General features: G+C 36.5%; 2 protein-coding genes across 4 annotated transcripts in view; one reads left to right on the plus strand and one right to left on the minus strand.

Annotated features, from left to right (window-relative positions):
- LOC123498477 (ankyrin repeat domain-containing protein 50-like) overlaps positions 1-16,075 on the plus strand; it is a 31,093-nt gene extending 15,018 nt beyond the window's left edge. Inside the window, exons 11-13 of one of the 3 annotated variants that reach the window (XM_045245585.1) lie at positions 10,328-10,553; positions 12,101-12,280; positions 12,468-16,075. In XM_045245585.1, coding sequence (XP_045101520.1) covers positions 10,328-10,553; positions 12,101-12,280; positions 12,468-12,615 — 554 coding nt within the window. In that variant the 3' untranslated portion in view covers positions 12,616-16,075. Of the gene's footprint in view, positions 1-10,327; positions 10,554-11,273; positions 11,326-11,562; positions 11,633-12,100; positions 12,281-12,467 lie in introns of those variants that run through there. The other 2 variants (XM_045245586.1, XM_045245588.1) reach the window with 2 other exon arrangements.
- The window catches only part of LOC123498478 (CDK2-associated and cullin domain-containing protein 1-like), a 43,227-nt gene continuing 31,258 nt past the window's right edge, over positions 11,168-23,136 (minus strand). Inside the window, exon 7 of the mRNA XM_045245592.1 lies at positions 11,168-11,248. Within this exon, the coding sequence (XP_045101527.1) occupies positions 11,183-11,248 (66 nt within the window). The 3' untranslated portion in view covers positions 11,168-11,182. The remainder of the gene's footprint in view (positions 11,249-23,136) is intronic.

Genomic DNA, 23,136 nt, shown 5'->3' on the forward strand with positions numbered 1-23,136 from the left:
CAGTAGAGAGATGGTGTGTGTGGCAAGTGTCATTCAGATGAAACACAAACTTGATAAATGTAGGCAAAGAGAGAGGACATAAAGAGCCAAGCTCGGACCCTGTAAATCACAAATACAGGCAACCCCCGCTTAACGAACGGGTTACGTTCCTAAAAAAACTTTTGTTGCGTGAGTTTTCGTTAAGCGAACCAATTATAACAAGTTTGACCGCTGATTTGAACTTCTATTGAGAGTAAACAAAGCGAGAGTGCATCATAGTACAGTAAAAGGTTTAATGAAAGTAAAAATTATGAAGTTAAACATTTAAGCAGTTTAATTTGTCATTATAATGTATATATTTAAGTCACTTTATAATGTTGATGATCTTAAATTTATGAAGGGAGGGAGAGTGGAACAGGAAAGACGCTAACTGGCAACCTGTAGAATGTAAACAAAGGGCGCATCATTGTACAGCATACAAAACTTATGTACCACATTTCCACAAGGCTTTCCATTTTATCCATTGTAGAGTCACGAGTTCAGGTGGTTCTTTTAGCTTGCAAGGATGATACGGTCTCACCAGCCATCTTAATAGAGTCTGCTGACTTGAAAACAGTAGAGACAGTAGATGGAGTCAAGCCATGGTGGCGAACAATGCTATTAGTTTTCTCGCCTTTTGTGTCTGTGAATAATATCCAGCTTCACTTCGTGCGTAAGAGACTTCCTGGTCTTCTTAGCAATGCTAGGCGACATTGCAGGGCTGGTTGCAGGGCATTTTGGTGGCATGTTGAGCGAGGGAAGACGAGCTGCTGCTGATGCTGTTATTGTTTTGAACTAAAAGCGGGGAAGGGTCAGGGAGTGAGTGGTGTGTGTTTTGGCTACGAGAAGCGCTGGTGTATTCAAAAGCCTGTCGGCTTGCGTGATATGGTTGGGCTTTCAAACTTGGAAAAAATTACCTGGATAAAATTTTGTTAAAGTGAGTTTAGTGTTCGTTATACGACCAGATGGTAGTAAAAGGAAACGTTCATTGTAGCGAAATTTCGTTGTGTGAACGTTCGTTAATTGGGGGTTGCCTGTAGATAAATGCAAATAGATAAATACACACACACACGTAAATCACAAATAGACAAGTACAAAAAGGTAAATACACACACACACACACACACACACACACACACACACACACACACACACACACACACTATACACACTGCGTAGTGTAGTGGTTAGCGCGCTCGACTAACAATCAAGAGGGTCCGGGTTTGAGTCCCGGAGGCGGTAAGGCAAATGGGCAAGCCTCTTAATGTGTAGCCCCTGTTCACCTAGCAGTAAATAAGTACGGGATGTAACTTGAGGGGTTGTGGCCTCGCTTTCCCGGTGTGTGGAGCATGTTGTGGTCTCAGTCCTACCTGAAGATTGGTCTATGAGCTCTGAGCTCACTCCGTAATGGGAAAGGCTGGCTGGGTGATCAGCAGGTGACCGTGGTGAATTACACACACACACACACACACACACCCGCGCACGCGAGACACCGTGCCGATGAGACGTTTCTGAGCAACTTGCAGGGAAAAGCTACAATCAGGAGTTGGAGCCTAACCTAGACATATGTACAGGGAGGGAGGGGGCCATAGGTTCCCCTGTCTCCATAATGAATAAGTTTTGAATTGTATATACATAAAAAAAAAAGAGAGATGGAACTGAATAGTGCTGCCAGACGTATGACAGAATCAAAACATACGCCATCATGTGAAGACCAACGGTACATTAAAATACCTGTTGGACTAAGGAAACAGGCTGAGGATATTATGTACAAGGATTTTTCTGGATTTAAGGACAAAAGAGGTAGTATGAGGAGGTTGATCAATGTAGAAAGAGAGTTAAGGTGCATGAAGGAAGTGATGTCGAGTCTAATGGACAAACAGGACAGACTGACAACGAGAAACACAGAGCTGAAATTGAGATTAGTAGAATGTGAGAAGGTCAGTGGAATCAATCAGGGATTAAAGGAGGAGTTACAAGAAATAAAAAAACAAAATAATGTACTAAAAGACTACGAAAACTCCTTAAGGAGCTTACTGGTAAAGGTACAGGATGGGATTGTGGACAGGGTGCATGGTGGATTGGGTGAAAACAAGCTGAGGCAACTATTAATTGCATGGAAGCATGAACAGAAAGAGGAGAAAGTTAATTTTTCAGAGGTAGTAAAGAGACAGATTTAGGAAAACACTAAAGTCACTGTAATACAAATAATCAAAGAGAAAGAGGATCTTGTGCGAGATACAGTGGATAAGAGGAAAAGTTTCGTGATTTTTGGGATGAAGGAAAAAAAATCCAAGTAAGTTCACGAGAGAATGTGAAGAGAGAGAATTGGCCAAAACTATTATCAAACAAGTTCAAGACATCACGTAAGAACTAGACCAGGAGGTGGAGGAAGTGATCAGGTTAGGAAGATTCAGTGCAGGGAGTAGAAGACCAATGAAAGTGAGAATGAGATCCCAATTGGCAGTAGAGGAAATTATGGCTAGGAAAAAGAAGCTGGCTGATAATACTGAACACAGAGATATATGGACAAAAAGAGATATGAATGTATAGGAGAGGGAAAAGGAAAAAAGTGCTAAGAAATGAAGCTAAGTAAAAAACGAGAAAAGGACAGAGAGCAAGAAAAAGAATTTTTACTGGAGGGTTTTAAATATGAGACTAAAGAAGTGGAAGTCGTGGAGGAGGTAAGAAATTAAGAGTTACTTATACTAATATAGATGGGTTGTTATCCAGCATGTTGGAGGTTAGGGAAAGAGAAAAAGCCGGATGTAATGTGCATTGTTGAAACAAAACTAAGAGAGGAGATCCATGTTAACTTTAAAGAAGAAGGATATTATAGCTGGAGGAGAGACAGGAAGAATAAAGTGGGAGGAGGAGTGCTAATAATGGTTCATGATAACATATGTGTGGAGGATGTGCAATATTGTAAGGGCAAGATGGAAGTAATGGGAAGAACAATCAAAACAGGAATTGAAGAAAAGAAAAATCATAGTTACATATGTGCCACCTAAGAGAAATACATGGGGAACTGAAGAACATAAAGATATGCAAAGAGAGGGGATTAAGTGCCTAGATAACATGATAAGAAGAGATGGAAGAATACTTTTAGTTGGAGAGTTTAATTGTAAAAAAGTAAACTGGAGAGAGATGGAAGTAATAGATAATGCTGGACAGTGGAGCAAGGAAGTGTTACAGTTGACTATGGTTAATACAATGAATCAGTGGGTGGAGGAGTCAACAAGGTACAGGGGGAAAGAAGAACCATCGTTGCTTGACCTAGTATTCACAAAGAAACCAGAGCCCCCTCCAGTCATAAATTACCTTAGTCCAATGGGAAGAAGTGATCATGTGACATTAGAGATGCAAATACAGGAGGAGGATGGGATAAGTTACAGAGATGACTACAAAGGAGACAGATTAAATTATGCAAGAGCGGATTTTGAAAAATTAAGGATTTTTTTGCTGATATTGAGTGGAGAAACATTATGTACGGAAAAACAATACAAGGGATATATGAAATCTTGCAGAAATATAATGAAGGAGTAAAAAAAATGTGCATCTTTTTATAGAATTAAGAAAAAAAATACACGCTTGGTATAGTGCTAGATGCATAGAAGCTAAAAAGCCAAAAGATAAAGCTTGGAAGAAACTCATAAAACAGAAAAATGACAATAACAGGCAACAGTATCGGGATGCGAAAAATTAATATATTAGAGTAAGGAGAGAGGAAGAAAGAAACTTTGAGAAAGATGTGGTGAATAAAAGCAAAGACAAACCCAAACTTTTCTACAATTATAAATGGCATAATGAAGAACAAGAAAACAATAGAAAAAATAATTAGAGGAGGGAAAACATACTAAACAGAGAAGGAAATGTGTGAAATAATGAATGAGAGTTTCAAAACAGTGTTCACTGCAGAAGATTTCACAGAACCTAATAGGACATTACATTGCCAAGGATTACAGGAAATCACAGTGCACAAGGAGGATATTGGATAAGTTGAATGTCAGAAAAGCAATGGGGCCAGACAGTGTATCAGGCTGGGTGATAAAAGAATGTAAAGAGCAACTACTGGATCCAATTTGGGAAATAATTACAAGTTCAATAAATGAGGGGAAAGTTCTACTAGAATGGAAGAGTCAATGTAATTTACTGATATTTAAGGGAGGAAAGGCAACTGAACCACCAGACTACAGACCAGTGTCACTTACAAGTGTTTTGGGGAAATTATGTGAAATAATTATCAAAGAAAAATGGGTTAAATTTCTAGAAGAAGAGCAAGTCATATCAAACAGACAATTTGGGTTTAGGACAGGGCAGTCATGTGTATCAAACTTATTAAGCTTCTACTCAAGAGTTATTGCAGGACTGGAAAACAGAGATGGATGGGTGGACACAGTATTCCTTGATATAAAGAAGGCTTTTGATAAAGTCCCTCATGGAAGACTACCTTGGAAACTAAAGAACATAGAAGGACTGCGAGGAACTTTGCTAGAATGGACAAAAGATTATTTGAAGGACAGCGAGATGAGAGCTGTGATCAGAGATACATACTCATCTTGGTGTAAAGTAGCAAGCAGAGTGCCACAAGGATCAGAGTTAGCCCTCATTATGTTTCAGATTTATGTAAACAACATTCACATTGGGGTAAACAGTTATATTAATTTATTCGCTGCTAAGAGTTATCAAAACCAGGGAGGACTGTCTGTTGTTACAGGAAGATATAAACATGCGTAAATCAAGAGTTACCTGTATGTGCTATAGTAATTAAATGCAATAATGAAAAGTGTGATAGCAGAGTTAAGTGTATTTGTCCATATACAGTGTCCATTGAAAGTGTTGTGGACTAATGGCTAAAAATTAAAAATTGTAGTGCACATGGTTATCATATAGCAAAGCAAAGTTGAGCCTTTTTTATACATCTGGTATTGCTCCCGTGAGTATGGGAGGGGTGAGGATATGTAAAACAACTGACAGTTCCTGCCTCTGTACTCTGTGAGATGCTGTGGAGAGTGGATTCACCTAACTTGTTTCTATTTCACTATGCCCCATTTCCCAGCCTTCCCATTATTCTGCTGCAATATTTGCATGGGTTCAGCCAACTACAGCAATGAAGAAAAGGCCAGAACTTTGGCACGAAAGACTGAAAATGTGCCTACAAAATAATTTTCAAGATGTACAAACTAACACTAAAGCATCATTTGCCTGCCGCTTGGTTGCAGCCATTTGCACATTCCCTCCAGACACCATATCTCTAAGAAAACCAATGTCTGGGAGGTCAAGAAAAACATCCAAGATGACTGATACTCTTATAAAGTGTATGGTTATGTAGGGTCAATTTCATGAGAAAGATACCTTGGGTATCTTTCTTGGCCTCCCAGATGTTGGTTTTCTTAGAGATATGGTGTCTGGAGGGAGGGTGCAAGTGGCTACGGCCAGGCAGCAAATGGTACTTTTATGTCTTATGTATGTCTGGAAATTTCTTTTGAAGGCTCATTTTCAGTCTTCTATGCCAAAATCCACAACTTTTCTTCACTGCTTTAGTTGGCAGGAGCCATGCAAATACTGTAGCAAAAAATGGGAAGGCTGGGGAGGGAAAGGGGAAACAGGGAACAGTGGAATAAAAACAAGTATGATGAGTCCTTTCTTTTTAGTAGCTTATAGAGCACTGAGGCAGGAATTGTCAGTCACCTTACATATCCTCATCCTTCCTGCACTTGTGGCAGCAATACCAGACACGAAAAAGCACAACTTTGCTCCACTGTGTGATAACCAAGCATACCATAATTAGAATTTTTGTGCAGCAATGTGCAATATTTTCCATGGACACTAATTATATACAGATTAATTCATTGTAGGCTTATCCTTTTCAGTCTTCTGAGTTCAGATCATGCTTTATCATTCATTGTATTAAGTACCAAGCTGTATGCAAAGCTTCATTCATAGGATTCTTTTCTAAAGTCACCAGACAGAACATTTCAGAAGGATACTGGTAAGGGATTATTAACACGTCACTTGCGATGCAATTCACTGGTGGGTCGCCAATTTCTATTCACTGTTGCGATGCGACCCACCCATGGGTCATACAACAGTTCTCATATATATATCACATTTTAATCTTACTATACTATTAACAGAAATTGGATTATATAGTAAAATTGCAATAAAGTATGTATAGGAGGGCATAATTAACACTGATTGATAAATAATATGAAGTTTATTTATGTTTTTATTGTTATAAAAATTATATGAAAAATAGTCTTCTTGCTTTCATATTTTTTCATAATACATGTAAGAAAATTATATTATCTTGCATTTTTCCTTCAGAAGAACATAAAATATTTCTATGACAAATAATTGAAGCAGATATCACAATTGAACTTTCCTTGACAAACTTCAATGATTTTTTATAGTTTTCCTGATATCATTTGGACAATTTGTAACAAAACAACCATTGGTGACCCTTATGAATTGCATATATAAATGAACATAAGTAATGAAACAAAACAGAATAAACTGGAAAAAATACCTGCTATAAGAATTAACTGAAAAATATTTTTTCCCTTTTTTTCTAGTACACGTAAGAAATCTATATTTTCTTGCATTTTTCCTTCAGAAGAACTTAAAACTTTTCTATAACAAATCATTCAAACTGTAATATCACAATTGGACTTTCCTTGATAAGCTTCAATAATTTTCTTTATTGATCTTTCATAATTTTTCTGATGTCATATGGATAAACTATAACAAAACAATCATTGGTGACCTTCATAAATTGCACACCATATAAACACATATGTAGTGAAACAAAACAGAATAAACTGAAAAAAATAATAAACTGAAAAAAATACCTGCTACATGTTTCCATAATTTACTTTGAAATGCTTAATTTCAAAGCATGACAGACATGGGTAAGGCATCACATGAGCTGTAAAAAGTTGATACTTTCTTTGCCTCTTTTATGCCACTTTAAATTTTTCATTTGTGGATATTACAGTCAACCCTCTGCTATCGCGACTTCGGCTATCGCGTTTTATTGCTATCGCGCACCCATGAAAAGCTGCTAAAATTTCATTATCGCGACCTTAGATGCCTGCTATCACACGCCCCGCCATGACGTCATGGAATATTTGAGCGCTCATTTGCCAAAACCGTCTTCCCGCCAAGATCAATTCGGCTATCACGTTTTCGGCTATGGCGCGGCTATTTCGGCCCCAATTGGGCGCGATAGCTGAGGGTTAAGTGTATTTCATAACATCCTACATATCTTTTTCAAAATTCTCTCTCTGATCCTTCAGCATCTGATAAGAAATGCTGGGTACCTCAGAGAATGACATTGCTCGAACATGTTTTGCCTGATCTTATTTTCTCCAAATGGACTATTACTTAGAAGTGAAAGGATGATTGATTCCTTGAAATGCAATAGGGTTCATTTTTGTCCAAGTGATATTTGTTGAAAACAAAGAGTGCTTTCACTACACAAGTTCCTGTAAGTAACTCCAATGCAACTTTTTTGCATCATTTTGTTTTTTCTCAGAGATGTGATGTGATGACATTTGATTTGAAAGATCAACTCCTTTCTTTGATTTATTGTAATCCATTGCACACCAGGTTTTTTTTTTCTATTGTTATTTTTTCTCCACTTCTTGAAACTATCTGTTGCAATTAGTTTGTCATCATGCTCAAGAACTGTTGATAAAATACAATATATTTCTTTAATATTTCCAATTGAATACCTTGATGCCTTCCATCATTTTCAAGAGAGGCTACTTCACCTTTCTTAATTTCCTGTAAATGGAAAGAAATGCTGTGTGGAAGCCACAGCTTTCCAACTACAAACAGATGATGTAATATATTATCGACAGAATTTTCCTCTTCTTCATCCTCCTCAGTTACGCCTTAATTTTCAGATGAGCAAGAAGATTCTGTTTTATAAAGTGGATCATCAGAGTCTTCATGTGGGCTATCTTCTCTCTCTTCTGTTGAACTAATTTGACCATAAAATCATGTAACATTCATTTTCTAAATCTGCAAAACAAAATGACAGTAATATATAAACAAACTGTTAGGAATGGAAAAATCTAGTATAGTGTAGAGACATACTGGATATCGAAAGATAATGTATGTCCACTGGTGAGTCGTATTGCAGAAATGTCATAGATTTTTCGTGGTATACGATACGACCCACTCGTGGGCAAATACTTTGATGTTGCCAGTACATTTAGGTGTGCTCCCAGACAGCTCTCACCTCTTCTCGCTTCTCTGTAATGAGCAGCACTGATGTGACAACAATTTATTTATATTGCAGTGAAGAAGAGCTTGCACTGCCAGATGCAGGGAACATATTAAAAAATCTGTTTCATTCCAGTGTTTACAGAAATTTTGTAATTTGCTTGTGCTCATTCTTACTGTTATAGCAAAAAATACTTATATTGCTATCAGTAAATTATTCTAACAAGCCATTCTTCAATTTCTAATCTTTTTATTGTTAATATAACTTCTTATGATACTCTACATACAAGTTTAATTTAATTGACAAAAATTACACTAATCTGATGCAATGTACCATAGAGACATATGTTAATTTCAATATTATTCATACTTTTTTCATTCTATTAAAACTTATATAACAGGGTTAATTGATAAGTTAACAGTTGGGTTTAAAAGTACATAGGAAACTCATTTATGATGATTTAGACCAAGGTTCGCCATACTTTTTTCACAGATGGCCGGATAACTGAAATAATGAGCACAGGCTGCATAATTATTATGCTCAATACTTGAAAGCCAGAATAAAAGCTTTGGGAAAAAGATTATGGGTGATTGGCATGCAATACACAAAAAACAAAGACAACCAACATTCATTTCCTAAAAAGTTATTAAGCTCTTGAGAACCACGACACATTTCTATTTTCATTTTGCTGTCTATTTGGTAATTTTACACTGCTTCAGAAATTTATGTGGGGAATAAACATAGTGAAGATGGGCTATTAATCTTTTGACCTCCTGAGACCCTTCCTCATATCAATAGAATGATCTAATTGTACACAAATCTCAAGATAAAAAATGTTTTCCAGTATTGAATGGGTTAAAGAAGGCAACAGTAGCAAAAAGATGTTACATCAGACATAATGTGTGCATTTTCGAATCTCACTAACTAAGCAGCAAAAAAGTTAGTGATACTGAGATTTGTGAAACTGACGTTTGGTTTTCAAGATATCATCAATGTTTGGTTTGAAATTGCTGCATCTAATCACTTTCAAATATTCATCAGTCAATCTTGTTTGATGTGTTGACTTCAGATACAGGGATTTCTCGAATTATGCAAGTGATATGATCCTGAAGGGTTCATGTAATGTAAAAATTGCATAAAGTGAACATGATTACTGAACTAAACTGTACAAAACATTTCAAGTCTGGAGGATTGCATTCAGCTGACATTTTAAGTTGAAGGATATGAGCTGTGGGATATCAAACAAACTTATAAAGAAGTTATGTTTTATTATTGCTTCCTTTTACATGTTTATATAAAGCTGTACTGTTATGTAGCTTTGTATTGAGTTTGTTCGTATTCACCAGCTGCGTTCTGCCAATTCCACGCTGAACCACTTCCAGAACCAGTTCTGACAGCTCCACCTGTCCAAGGAACTGCTTCCTTGATTATTCTAGTTATTAATTCCTGCCCACCACTAATAACAATGAGCTTGAAACACCACACAAAGGGACACATGGGGAACACCTGGTAACACCTAGTGGCCACATCACGGAACTAAACCAGCTGTGCAACTTGATTTTTTAGACCATCTTATTCTAAACAATATGTATAATATGAAAAAATTACTAGGTTTTTTTTACCTCGTGTTATTCCAAAATCACAATCTAAACATGCATGAATCAAGAAATTCTTGTACTTCATTTTTTTAAGTGTTTGATCACAGATGGAAGTTGTTCCAAAACACTAATGCCATACGAGTGGGAAATTTCTTTCTAGTATGCTAAACATAATACCGAAATTTAAATTGTATCACAACATCTAAGATGTTCCATTATTATTATTCCATATGTTTTTATCAAGCAAATTTAAGAACTGTTGGTAAGCGTGATGAACTGACCTTACAGGCCAGATCCACCCCACAGGTCATAGTTTGGTGACCCGATTTAGAGAAAAGTGTTCATTTAGATGTATTGTATATCACTTGGTTTTCTTCTAAAATTGATTAATATAGTATTAGTAATTGTTGCAAACATTGATACTTTTAAACAAGTGTTATTTTATACACAGACATGTTCTCACCACACATTATTTCAGGTGCCAACACCAACTACCCCAATGGATTGACTGGCACTACTCCCTTACATGAGGCAGTAGAGGGCACAAGAGATGCTCAGTTTGCTGATTTCAGCACTGTATTCTCTCTTCTCTACAGTCATGGTGCTCACCTTGATTTAGAAACTGTAACAGCTGGAGACACTCCACTGTATAGAGCTTTGCTGCTTGAGAAAAATAAAGCAGCTGCTCTTCTGATAAGACAAGGGTAATTGAGTTATTTGTTTTGCTCATCAACTTTGTTTGGATTTTTCTTAATGATAACTTGACTTATTTTATTAATTTGTTTCAATCCATAAAACATGGGATTATATCTCCAAACATTTCTTGCATGTTATGAGTCTCATGAAAGGTTAACACACTATTTCCTTAAAACAAAAAGAAAGCAGGAATCTTATTTTTTTCTTATTCTATTATTTCTTTTGTAATGATCTGTTCTGCTTTCTTATATATATATATATATATATATATATATATATATATATATATATATATATATATATATATATATATATATATATATATATATATATATATATATATATATATATATATATATATATATATATATATATATATATATATATATATATATATATATATATATATATATATATATATATATATAATCACCATGCATTTGCAGGAAAAGCAAGTTTGTAAAGAGTATATGTAGAGTATTAGTGTGCATGATCTTGTGTTGGCAACTCATGCATGTTAATTTTCTTACCATATTAAATTAACTAATAATTATCACCTCAGTGATTCACACTTTACCCAACCTTCTTTGATGTGAACATAGTGAATAATGAAATACTCTCACCTTCCAGTAGTACATTATATTCCTTGGCAATCTTGATATAATGATGAAACTTGAGTTCCACATAGGTGTGAAAACCTGTTCTGAAAGAAAAATCCCCCTTTGCAGTTTGGTCTTTGGTTCTCTGAACACTTAGCTTATATACAATTGTAAGCTTTAGGTAAGGGATCAACTTTATCTTGCAACTGATGATTCCTGTGATCCTATACCTTATATTTATGAAGGATATCAAATATGATAATGACAAAAAATATAAATTTCAGTTTGATATTCAACCAAAATCAACTGTTTGACATACAAAAAAAAAAAATCAAAAGAGCAATGTTTGGGGACCAGTGAATAATAGTCAAACTGACCATATTTTGGTAATGTTCGCTTATCACCATATTTTAATCAGTTTAAAGGGGCATTGAAGCTACCACGTGTGTACCTATGGAACATCTTGTGTTAAAAATGGTGTTTCCAAGGAAAAAACTTCTCTGCACAAACCACGAAAAGGTAATCACTGTTTTCATTTGTTTCTTGCACTTCCCACAATCCACAATCTTTTCTTTTTTCAGTACTATACCTTTTATTTGTATTCATAATACAAAACATTCCATTCATTATTCACTTTATTTTTTCTCCAACCCCAAGTATTCATACTTTTCATAACTTCACAGCATTTCATCAGTATGAAGTAGGAAACACGTACACATGAGTAGTTACCAGAAATTTTAAAGTATAAATGAAACATCAGGCAGGTGGAACTTTCTCCCTCTTACTAAAGAGGTTTTGAGAACCATGTTCACTATGTTTCATTGTTTCTTGCTTCAGAGTGATTGCAAGGGTGGTAAAGAACTTGAAGCTAGAGTACATATCAAGAAGTAGTTGGGTAAAAAAAGATGCACATAAGTAGACCTAAAATAAAAGCTTGCCATGTATAACAATTACAGTTGCAACGTCAATCATCAAACTCCCACTGCCACACCCGACTACCTGCACATGGTAGCTCTACGCGGCAACTCATCCCTGGCCACCCTGCTGCTACTAGCGGGGTTCAAGCTTTGGAGTGCAGACTGGCTCAATGGTATCTTCACTCCAGGCACTCTTATGTCAAGATTAGCAACAGTCAGGTATTTATTTGGTCTTTCATAAAAAAAAAAAAATTATACAAAAAGGGATGTTATCTCTCTATATGCCATCTCTTCCATAGCCCAACAGTGTGTTACTAAAGTTACTAGCCTTGTATGTCAAATATTTCACACATTTTTGTGACACTGCATGTTATGTCACTTATGAAGTAATTTCTTATCTTTCCAGGCTACAGCCTCTCACATTAGCTGACCTGTGTAGGATTCATATTCGTCAATGGTTAGGTGAACGCCTTCGTGTCAGTCTTGAAGGTTCATCACTGCCAACAAGAGTAGTTAGGTTTCTTATGTTAGAAGGTGTAGAAGTTGATCTCTGACACTAGCAGAAAGATTTTTGATGTTTGATTCAATAAAAATTTTATTATTTCAAGAGATGTATTTTAGACTCAATAAAAGTTTTACCTAATATATACTGTTGTTGCCATACACAAAATCAGAGTTAAGGAACATGCTAAATAAAGATCCAAAATAGAAACAGAAGGAATGGTGGCAACACAAAAAAGAAAAGACAAAAATTTTTACTTCCTTAGCTGTAGCTTCCAAATGTAATAAAACACCAAACACACAAAACAGACAAAACAATATCATGGAAGCAAAACACTATTAGTTTGGTATATCAGCTTGTATAATTATTGCACTGTCACATTTCTGCTCATAAAGAACTGCTTCATAAATTTGGTACAAAAGGCCACATGCCTATGAACACAATATTGATCCTTAATATTAAATTCAAAATTTCTAGCATGATCTTGATGTCACATTTTCTGTAACTATTCCAATGATAGAACCTTGGTAATGTGTTCCTTCAAATCAACATACTAAATCAACATGCATAGCAGCTCTGGCATACTGGATGTAGGAAACTTCTATTATAAGAATAAGAGTATGATCAATAAGTGTACACAAATGAAAAGCAGAAAGGAGATTGTTTTTAGTTGTATATGGCTCAATGAAGTATCCCTTTTTTAAACCTAAAATGTATTTTTCATACTTGTTTCTTCTATTTAGCATTACATGCTCCACAATATTATCCAACTCGTCTTTCCCATATTTGTGTTTAATTTCATAAAAAAAAGTAATAAAAAATAACTTGGTCAGTACTGCTGTGGCCTGAGGAACCTTTACTATTCCACGTACCCTCGATCATTATTGACAACCAGTATAAAGAGGGGACACTGGGAGGGTTTGTGTATGTAAAGGCACAGTAAGAGACAAAGCCATGAACGCCCCTCTGCTATCTTTGGGTTCAGGGTAGTGTGTGTCGACACCTGAGAGTGGATAAACAAAACAATGCAGTTACCAAATTACCCGTTTACTGCACTCACAACACATCCAATAGCAGTAACTGAGTAGTAACAGAACAGGACTTCCTGGGCGCAATTAGTGTGCCAACCATCCAGCATCTCCCCGTTCAAATCATGGACAATGTATGAATCTTACTACCAGAGAAATGGAAGAGGGGCAATGGACTGGTTAAATGCTGTCATGTCAGTATTGACGGGACAAGTGCCTTCAACAGCGAGGGCTGAATCAGTCTCTCCAGCCCATTGGAGAGGGCTGATGCCTTGAGAACAATGGCAGGCTGGAGAGAGAAGGTGGTATTGCCATGATGAGGCCTGGCCGTGTTCTGCTGATGGGAAAGACAGAGCAGGCCAACCTTTGCTCGGATTTGCCAGTGTGGGGAGATGAAGTTTCACGGTAGGTGGTCTGAAGCGTTTTGTTGTCAGCCAGCCGACTCAGTTCAGTGAATTGGACCATAGTTACCAAAGCAGTGACTATAATTAATTCCCTCACACAGCCCCCCAAACAAGCATCTACTGGGAAGTAGATGAAAAAAGGAATTAATTAAGAGGATTGGCTAAGAAGATCAGCACCTAAATTGTCCTTGCTGGCTATGTATACTACCCTATACCGATATGCTTGCAAACTTAGAGACCACCTCAATCAGTATCAGAAAATCAGAGAATTACTAGAAAAGGTAGATGTAAGGAAGGCAATGAGACTAGATGGAGTGTCAGGATGGACAATGAGAAAATATAGAAAATAACTGGTAGAACTAATTTTGGATGTAATCAATAACTCTTATTCAAGGGAAGGTACCAAAGGAATGGAAAAGAGTAAATGTAGTCCTGATATAAAAAAAAAGGAGGTAAAAAGACTGAGTCCTAAATTACAGACCAGTGTCACTAACTAGTGTGCGAAAGATCTGTGAAATTGTTATTAAAGAAAAATGGTTAGAATATGTGAAAGGAAATGCAATAGTTAATAACTTCCAATCTGATTTCATAAAAGGAAGATTATGCATACCAAACTTGCTAAACTTTTATACAAGAGATGAAGTACAAGGGAGAGATGGATGGGTTGGCATGCTGTATTAAGGAGGAAATTTGATTCGTGATGCAATATCATTTTTTTGGCTCTCCTATCTTTATTTTTTCACCTAGTTGAATAATATTTATACACAAGGTGTATTAATAAGTATTGTTTTTTAACTGTAAATATCATACAGATACCTCTGGTAGTTTTTGTGCAAAAATAATTTTTTTGGCTATGAAAAAAGATATTCAAAATAATGCTGTAAAATCATAACTAATAGTATGGCAATTTCCTCTTGATCAGAGGTAATAGACATATCGGCCAACAAATGTAAGCCTTTGCATACACATAAACTAAGTTACAACAATTTCATCACAATTTTTTTTATTTGATATTTTAAATTAAAAAATCTGCTATAAATTTAATTGAAGGAATTTGATCATGACCATGGTAACATTTGTAAAGATGAGGTTGATGATGATCATTCTGCTGCATGAATTTTTTAAATCAGTCAATTACTGAAAAAGTTATTTAACAATTTATGCACAAAAAGAGAGTTTGGAAAAACATTTTTCTGTGAACATTTTCAATATTCCCATATAAACAACTCCAACATGCATCAAAACAAATATTTATTCACATAATCCTTTGACATCTTCTTGGAGGTTGGTAGTGGTTGTTTAGATAGTTTGAAGCCATTGATAGCATATAAAAGAAACCTACACAAAGTGAGTTCTCCCTTGTATTGTAGACTTCTAGCTCCTGGTCCTCTGTTTTTATCATATTGTATACAACATATATACTGATACATATGACATATTACTGATATAATATATCCATTATGAAAATAACATATTCTATGGGTAATACTAGAGCCCACCCACCTCATTGTGGCCAGGTAGAACTTATTTTGAAGTTATTACTTGTTATTTCAAAAGTAACTGTTTCCACACTCACACTTCATAAAATTGATAAATTTTTGTAGTTTTTCTAATGATATCACTATCAGAGAACCATCATTGCTCATGGTAGGCCTGCCTCTCCTCTTGTGGTAATAGGCTTTCTGTAGTTTGCTCCAGACACGTGTGCATATGGAGAAAAACATAAATCGAGACTGGAGGAAGACGACATGTCTGTATTTGTTCATCAGGATGTATGTTGAGCTATATTTGTAAATCATTGTAGTGGTGTAGAGTCTGTAACTAGCTAGTTTGTGTGTGCATTAATTATCTGTATAATGGTATTTGGGAGAGAGCGTGTGAGTGAAGCACTAGTTTGTTATTTGTATGAGGTTGACAGTGTGGAGGAAGAAGGACCACTACATCAGCCACAGCTCTGATCGTCCTGCACCACCAACTGCCTACCTTGCCCTGCCACTGATCCTGTTACCGTCACCATTTCTCCAAGTCTGGCTCCTATGTTTGCCCACATACCCCTTGTTATCATAAAGTGGAAAACTAAGGATTGCTTTGATTATTGCCACAGACGAAGCGGTTGATTCACATGTCTCCTCAGTCTTCCACCTTTTCAAGGCTCTCTGGCGATTTATTTCACTCTTCACCGTTCTTTGGGCACTTACACATGGTATTGTGAATTGTAGACCAAAAAAAAACACACGACAAGTTGAAGATCACACTGTGGAGTGGGGGGGTGCGGGGTGAACATGGTAGCGTTGCTGGCTTTCCTTCCAAATCACAAGCTCCTCTGAACTATTGTACTGCCTCATCAGAAAACAGATTCGAAAAACAGAAAAAAAAATAAATAAATAAAAAATACAAGAAAATCAAAGCCTAACAGATAAAGGGGCTGTGGCACAAGCTTAGGCATTTAAAGACCTGGCTCTTTAAACTGCCATAACCAGATGAGAAATGCATCTTGTGCCTGGCAAACATTTGCCACAGCTAGAGATAAGAGTGATGATGTCAATGCCAAATTTCATATTTTCAAGAATTTTCGACCAAATTGACCATATTTCCCCCCTAAGAAGGCTTTTGACATAGTACCACCTATAAGACTCCTATGGAAAATAGAACACATGGGAGGAATAAAGGGAAATATTTTAAATTGGATAACAGACTACTTAACCCCTTACGTGCGATCAGCCTACATATCGGTGGGTGAAATTTGAAATTGTAATGCTGATCAGCCTACATATAGCAAGGGCTGTAAAAAACTTATGGTAAGAGGTAGTGAGCTGGTGTTAGCATCATTGCAAAGGGCGTTTTCTGTAGGTCAGGACTGACTATTGTAGCGCTGGCCCGTGCTGTGTACTAGCCTCTATCCCCACATGATTCACAGAGGGTCTGGTCAACCCTGTCCCTCCCACTTCCCACGTCCTCTCCCCTCCCTAGGCCCTCCCTTCCTTTGTGTGCATCACTGGAGGGTTGTCTGGGCGCCATGTAAACTCCTAGCGCGCACATATATGTGTACATACGCATACAAAACTTCGTGTGCACCAGAAATGAGCCATGAATTTAGTTTTTTTCATTTTTTTTGTTTTGTTTTGTTTTGTGTGGTTGCAGGAAGTGATAGCTGTATGATGCAGACATACACATAAAAATACATCAAAATATATAAAACCACATCCAAATTATCAATATTTCATTCCTTTCTGCAAAACTTGCATTTGACAAGTGAAACCCCCATTTTCTGTTGTCACACAGGGAGGATATTTTCTTTACCTTTCAGACTTTGGCGGCCTGCCACGGCCAAACCAGAGCACTTAAGAGAGTTGTGGACTTCTATTTCAGATGCGGAAAAATATGATCTACAATCCCTCAAGAAAAAAAAATCCCTTGGTGAAAGTTGAAAAATACCTGGAAATGGTCAGCCGGGGGGAAAGGAAGATAAAGAAAACAATTGTGCATAAGGGGTTAACAGATAGGGGAATGAGAAGAATGATAAGAGATATCATCAAGCTGAAGCACAGTTACCAGTGGCGTACTACAGGGTTCGGTGCTGGCACCAATTATATTCCAAGTATATGTCAGTGATACACAAGAGGGTTTGAGTAGATACATAAATTTGTTTGCAGATGATGCAAAGCTTTTGAGAGTAATAAGGAATATTGATGACTATGGAATTGCAGAAAGATATTTACAAGATCTGGAAATGGAGCCAAAGTCAAAATAAAAATTTAATACCAGGAAATGCCATGTAATGGAAATAGGTAAAAGTAATAGAAGACTATGTGTGGATATAAAATGGGAGAAGAGATTCTAATGAAAAGAAGTGAAGAGAAAGACCTGGAAGTGATTATACAAGACATCCTGACTTTATAAAGACACGTAAATGGGCCATTTCTGTCAACATACAAGACACTAACTAACATCAGGGTAGCATTCAATTACGTGGATAAGAGTACGATGAAAAAGATCATAACCACTATGATAAGACCTAGACGAGAATATGCAGTAGTGGTGTGGTCACCATACAGGCAGAAAGACATCAAGAAACCAGAAAGAATCCAAAGGACTGCTACAAAGATGGCTTCAGAAATAAAAGATCTTCCCTACGAAGAAAGACTGAAGATAGAACTACCAACTTTGAAGGATAGACAGGAAAGAAGAGACCTAATAACAATGTATAAATTAGTAAACCATATGGAAAAGACAGATAGACAAGACCTGGTAACACTGACAGAGAATGGAGATAAACAAACAAGAGGACATTCCAAGATCATGAAGTCAGTGTCTGAGGAACATTAAGAAGTTCAGTTTTCCACATAGGACAGTGGATATCTGGAATAGATTAAGACTAAGTGAAGAGATTGTAACAGCAGAAAGTGTGCACAAATTTAAGGAAAAGTTGTATAAATGTAGATATGAAGACAGGTCATTATGAGTCCCGCTCAAACCCTGTAACATACAACTACATAAATACAACTAGGTAAATACACACACACACACACACACACACACGTCCACATGACCCCACCATGTGGTTATTCTCAATGATACAGATCCACAACACCCATGCTTTTTAATTGAGATACAGATGAGGAGGTTATATCATCTGAAAATGCAGTTTCAGAGGCAGATGGATCTTTTGTTCCTTAAAAACGTCGTTACAGATACAGTTAACTCTCAAAAATCTGGCAACTGATACTCTGGAAACTTCAGTTTTTCTGTATGACTGTTGCAGTGCCTTTTTAAGTTTACTTCATTGGCATACCATTTTCTGGAGGTACTATTTATGTTCTGATGGCACTGTACTACAAAATCATGTGGTTGGTCCTGCTTGCAAAAGCTGGCAGGCATTTCCATTCATTTAATCATTTATTTGCTATGGTATAGCCCTATTATGGATTCAGGAACGTAAAGAAACGATGTGAAACACAAACATACGTGATTTTGATTGCTGAGAAAGTACAAGTGTAAAAAATTTTATTTGCTTTTCATTTAGTGTTTAATTTTCTTCTTTTAAAGCATTGAACAGGTAATCCATTTCTGTTAAATATATATTATAGCATATACAGGATGAACTTGCCAAGTCTGGCAACTTCTGTATCTGAGACTTGTTGGACCATGGAAAATTGCCAGATCATGGAAAATTTTGGCTGAAACTGGATTTGACCTGTTTTAGCACTGCCACTGATTGTCAGTTCATCAGAGCATCATGATAACATGGCTGTATATATCATAACATGATCGTCAACTGTTTTTATTAAAGATTTAACAATAAATATCAGTAATTGGTAAACTCTGGAACTACTTGCCTGCTTCTGTATTTCCGTCTTCCTACGACTTTACTTCTTTTAAAGAGGGAGGTTTCAAGACATTTGTCCCTATCTTTTGGCTAATTCCTTTAAAATCTTTTAGGGAACTTGCAGTTCCAGTGGGCTTTTTTTTTAAATATTTTGTTGCCCTTGGCAGGTATCCCTCTTACGGAAGAAGAAAAAAAAAAAAAAAAAAAACGATGAATAAATGATGTCCTTTGATCCAATAACGTATGATCATAAATAACTGCCAGGAGCAGTATGATCAGTTTTTCCCAAACTCAAACAAATCTTGCTTCATGCAGCCTGCATGTGTCAAGCTGTTGGCCATAATCTTATGTGCAGGTAGTCTATTTCTAGTAAGTTCATACATCATAAATATAAGTCCAAATTTTTTTATTTAAAGTCCACCAGTCCTCACGTCGTGAGGTTGCCAGATTTTTTATAGTCAATTGTATTGATTTTACTATGGATGAGACCACAGATGCAGTTGCAGAGATAGGTATCCAATACATTGATATTCTGGAACTACCTGCCAGCTTTAGCATCTCCATCTAACTGTGACCTCTACTCATTTAAGGGAGAGGTTTCAAGGCATCTATCTTTTGGCTCTTTTAACCTTATTCAGGGAGCACCTCCTCAGTGAACCTTCTTCTTAATTGCAGTTTTTGTTGTATATATATATATATATATATATATATATATATATATATATATATATATATATATATATATATATATATATATATATATATAGTAAGTCCTCGTTATACGGTACATATGCGTTCCTGAAAACCTTACTGCAAATTGAAATTACCGTATACCGAACCCATTATAACATGTAATAATAGGGAATGTGTTCCAGCACGTCAAAAGTCACCCCTACAGAAATGAAAATACATGAAAATAGTCATAAAAAAAAATGTAAAGTACTGCACAAAAGAAATAAACAAAATGTTTTTATTTACCTTTCACTCGCCATGTATTCTATTAGATGATGTCCCTCCAGAGGCTAAGGGACAAGGGACAGTAGGGATTTCAGCCCTTACTCATCTTCCGCCGAGTGGGCAGACGAGGATAAGACATCGTTGTCTGCACTGTCGGAAGCAGATGTGGAAGGGCCAGCTGTAGCACGGTTGGCACGTTTCACTGGTTTGAAGAAAGAGGATGTGGAGGAAGGGCCAGCTGTAGAACCGTCGGCAGAGCATGTGGAAGGGCCAGCTGTAGCAGGGTCAGCAGGTGTGACAGGGATGACATGTCTGACTGGCTTGAAGAACAAGTAGATGGAGGACTGTTTGGTTTTTCTTGTTTTTTCATCATAGATTTCTTGATAAATCTTGACACTTTTTTCTACGTCATGAGCCACTTTGCTACTCCTGGCAGGATTTGGTCACGTTCCTTCAAGGTTTCCAGAGCTTTTTCGATACCACTGAGACAGTCTTTGAGTTTTGATGTCCAGGCCACGCACAGGTTCTTCTTCCTCATCTCTCTTTTTCTGCTTCCTGTGATGCCTTGTCTAGCTCTATAAGTTCATCATTTGAGAGAGGTTCAGCATGGCTTTCCAAAAGATCTTGAACATCATCATCATCAACTTCATTGAAGCCAGCCCTATGGCACAGATTTACTATGTCACTTCTGATAGCACCAATGTCATCTTCAGCAAAGCCTGGAAGTCATGTGTGCATTCTGGCCATATTTCATTCCACACCAAGTTCATGGTCTTCACTTAGTCCCAAGATGACTTGATGTTATCTAAGGCGTGCTTGGTGTCATACGACATCCACCATTCTCTGATAGTGGGCTTGCCAAGCCCATCTGTACCCTTCATCAGTTGCTGCATGATTTGCCACTGGTAGTAGAATTTAAATGTTTGCCATAATTATTATGAATATATTTGTGCTTACAATAGACCCTTTAGTACTCCATCTATTAATCTAATTAGTAATGCAAGTAAGTAATATGTAATGCAGTTAAAAAAAAAAAAAAAGGGATGAGGGGAAGAGATAACAGGCTCCAAGAGTGGTCAAGTTAAAGTCAGTGCTGTGAGTGGTGGGGAGGTGTGGCATGGATGATGTCATCACCCCTGCTCCCCCACTCTGTGGCCTCTCAGATGACATGAGCGGATACCGTATCTGTGAATATTTCTTACCGTATATCGAATTGAGGGTAATAATTTCCAAATACCGTAACTTTGAATTTACCAGATAAAGAACTACCGTATAATGAGGACTTACTATATATAGGAAGGATGATTGGGTAATATTGGGAGCATGTAATGCTAAGTAGATGAAAAAGGTCTTATGTTAGAAAAGCAAGTGTTAAGTGTTTAGGACTGCATATTACTGGGGATTAGGGGTGGACAAGAATCGCTCTCTTGGAGATTAACGATTCCGACTCCAAAGAGTGGAGGAGTTGGCGGAGTCAATTCCAGAGTCGACTCCATGGCGTCACATTCTTCCCAGTTCCCACACGTCTGGCATGGATTGACCCCAGAGTCGTCTCCCAGTTCGTCAAGCATTACAGGCCTTACCGACTCCAGAGTCATGAGAGCCTTACTGACTCCGGAGTTGCTTCCCTGCACGCCAAGCATGCAGGACATACCAACACGCCCTCTCTTCTGTGTCACCACACAAATGTCATTCCATACCAAGCTCATTACCCCAGAATTCATCATGTCTTCTGCACTCCGTCAATTATATACATGAAGTTATTTTCATATTTTCATTATTACAAGTTCATTGAGGAATATATATATATATATAATAGACTATTTGGGCAATCATATGGTGACAATTCTTATTTAACTTTAGATGCATTTTTTCTTTTAATTTCTCTCCCTACTAGAAATGTTTTGTTTATTTGTTCAAAGTTATATACATTCTCATCACCTCAAGGCTCAAGCAGTATACACTTTTACACACTCCTGTGACTGGAGTCGTTAAGGTCTGGAGTCGACTCCAGTGTTGGAGTCAACTCCAGGCCCTCGGACTCGGAGTCGGCGGAATCAACTCCGGAGTCATTAAGCGCCCAACCATACTAAGGATGAGGAAATAGATGGAAGGATAAAATTTTGAATGAATAAAATAAAAATTGTTAGGAGGAACGGAAAGGATTTAGACGAATATCAATTGGAATGAATGTTTAGATATGGTGATGTGGCAATGACCAAACTGTAAGGTTAAAACATCTAACACAATTAGTGAGGAAAATGAATTTGAGACAAGGCACCTAGGAATATATAAGGAGCAACACACTTAGATCAAGATACCAATGATCTGATGTAACTAAAGAGCTTTGACTGGTGGAGCAGAGCAGGAAATTCTATGACAGTCTGGGAAAAGACTGCTGGATCAGATGTTGAGAGTTGAAGCTAGGAAGAAAACATTGAAAAAGATAGATTAAGAACATGAAGAAATATTTCAATACAGCAAGAATGTTTATAGAGCACGGAATAATGGTTGCATATGACAAGGATGACAAGATATAAATGACAGTCTTAACAGGAGATTCTACTGAATCTGATATGATCAGCTAATCAAATAACCTGCAAGGAAGGAATATATATATATATATATATATATATATATATATATATATATATATATATATATATATATATATATATATATATATATATATATATATATATATATATATATATATATATATATATATATATATATATATATATATATATATATATATATATATATATATATATATATATATATATATATATATATATATATATATATATATATATATATATATATATATATATATATATATATATATATATATATAT

The sequence above is a fragment of the Portunus trituberculatus genome, chromosome 48, assembly GCF_017591435.1.
Source record: "Portunus trituberculatus isolate SZX2019 chromosome 48, ASM1759143v1, whole genome shotgun sequence".
NCBI classification, from domain to species: Eukaryota; Metazoa; Arthropoda; class Malacostraca; order Decapoda; family Portunidae; genus Portunus; species Portunus trituberculatus.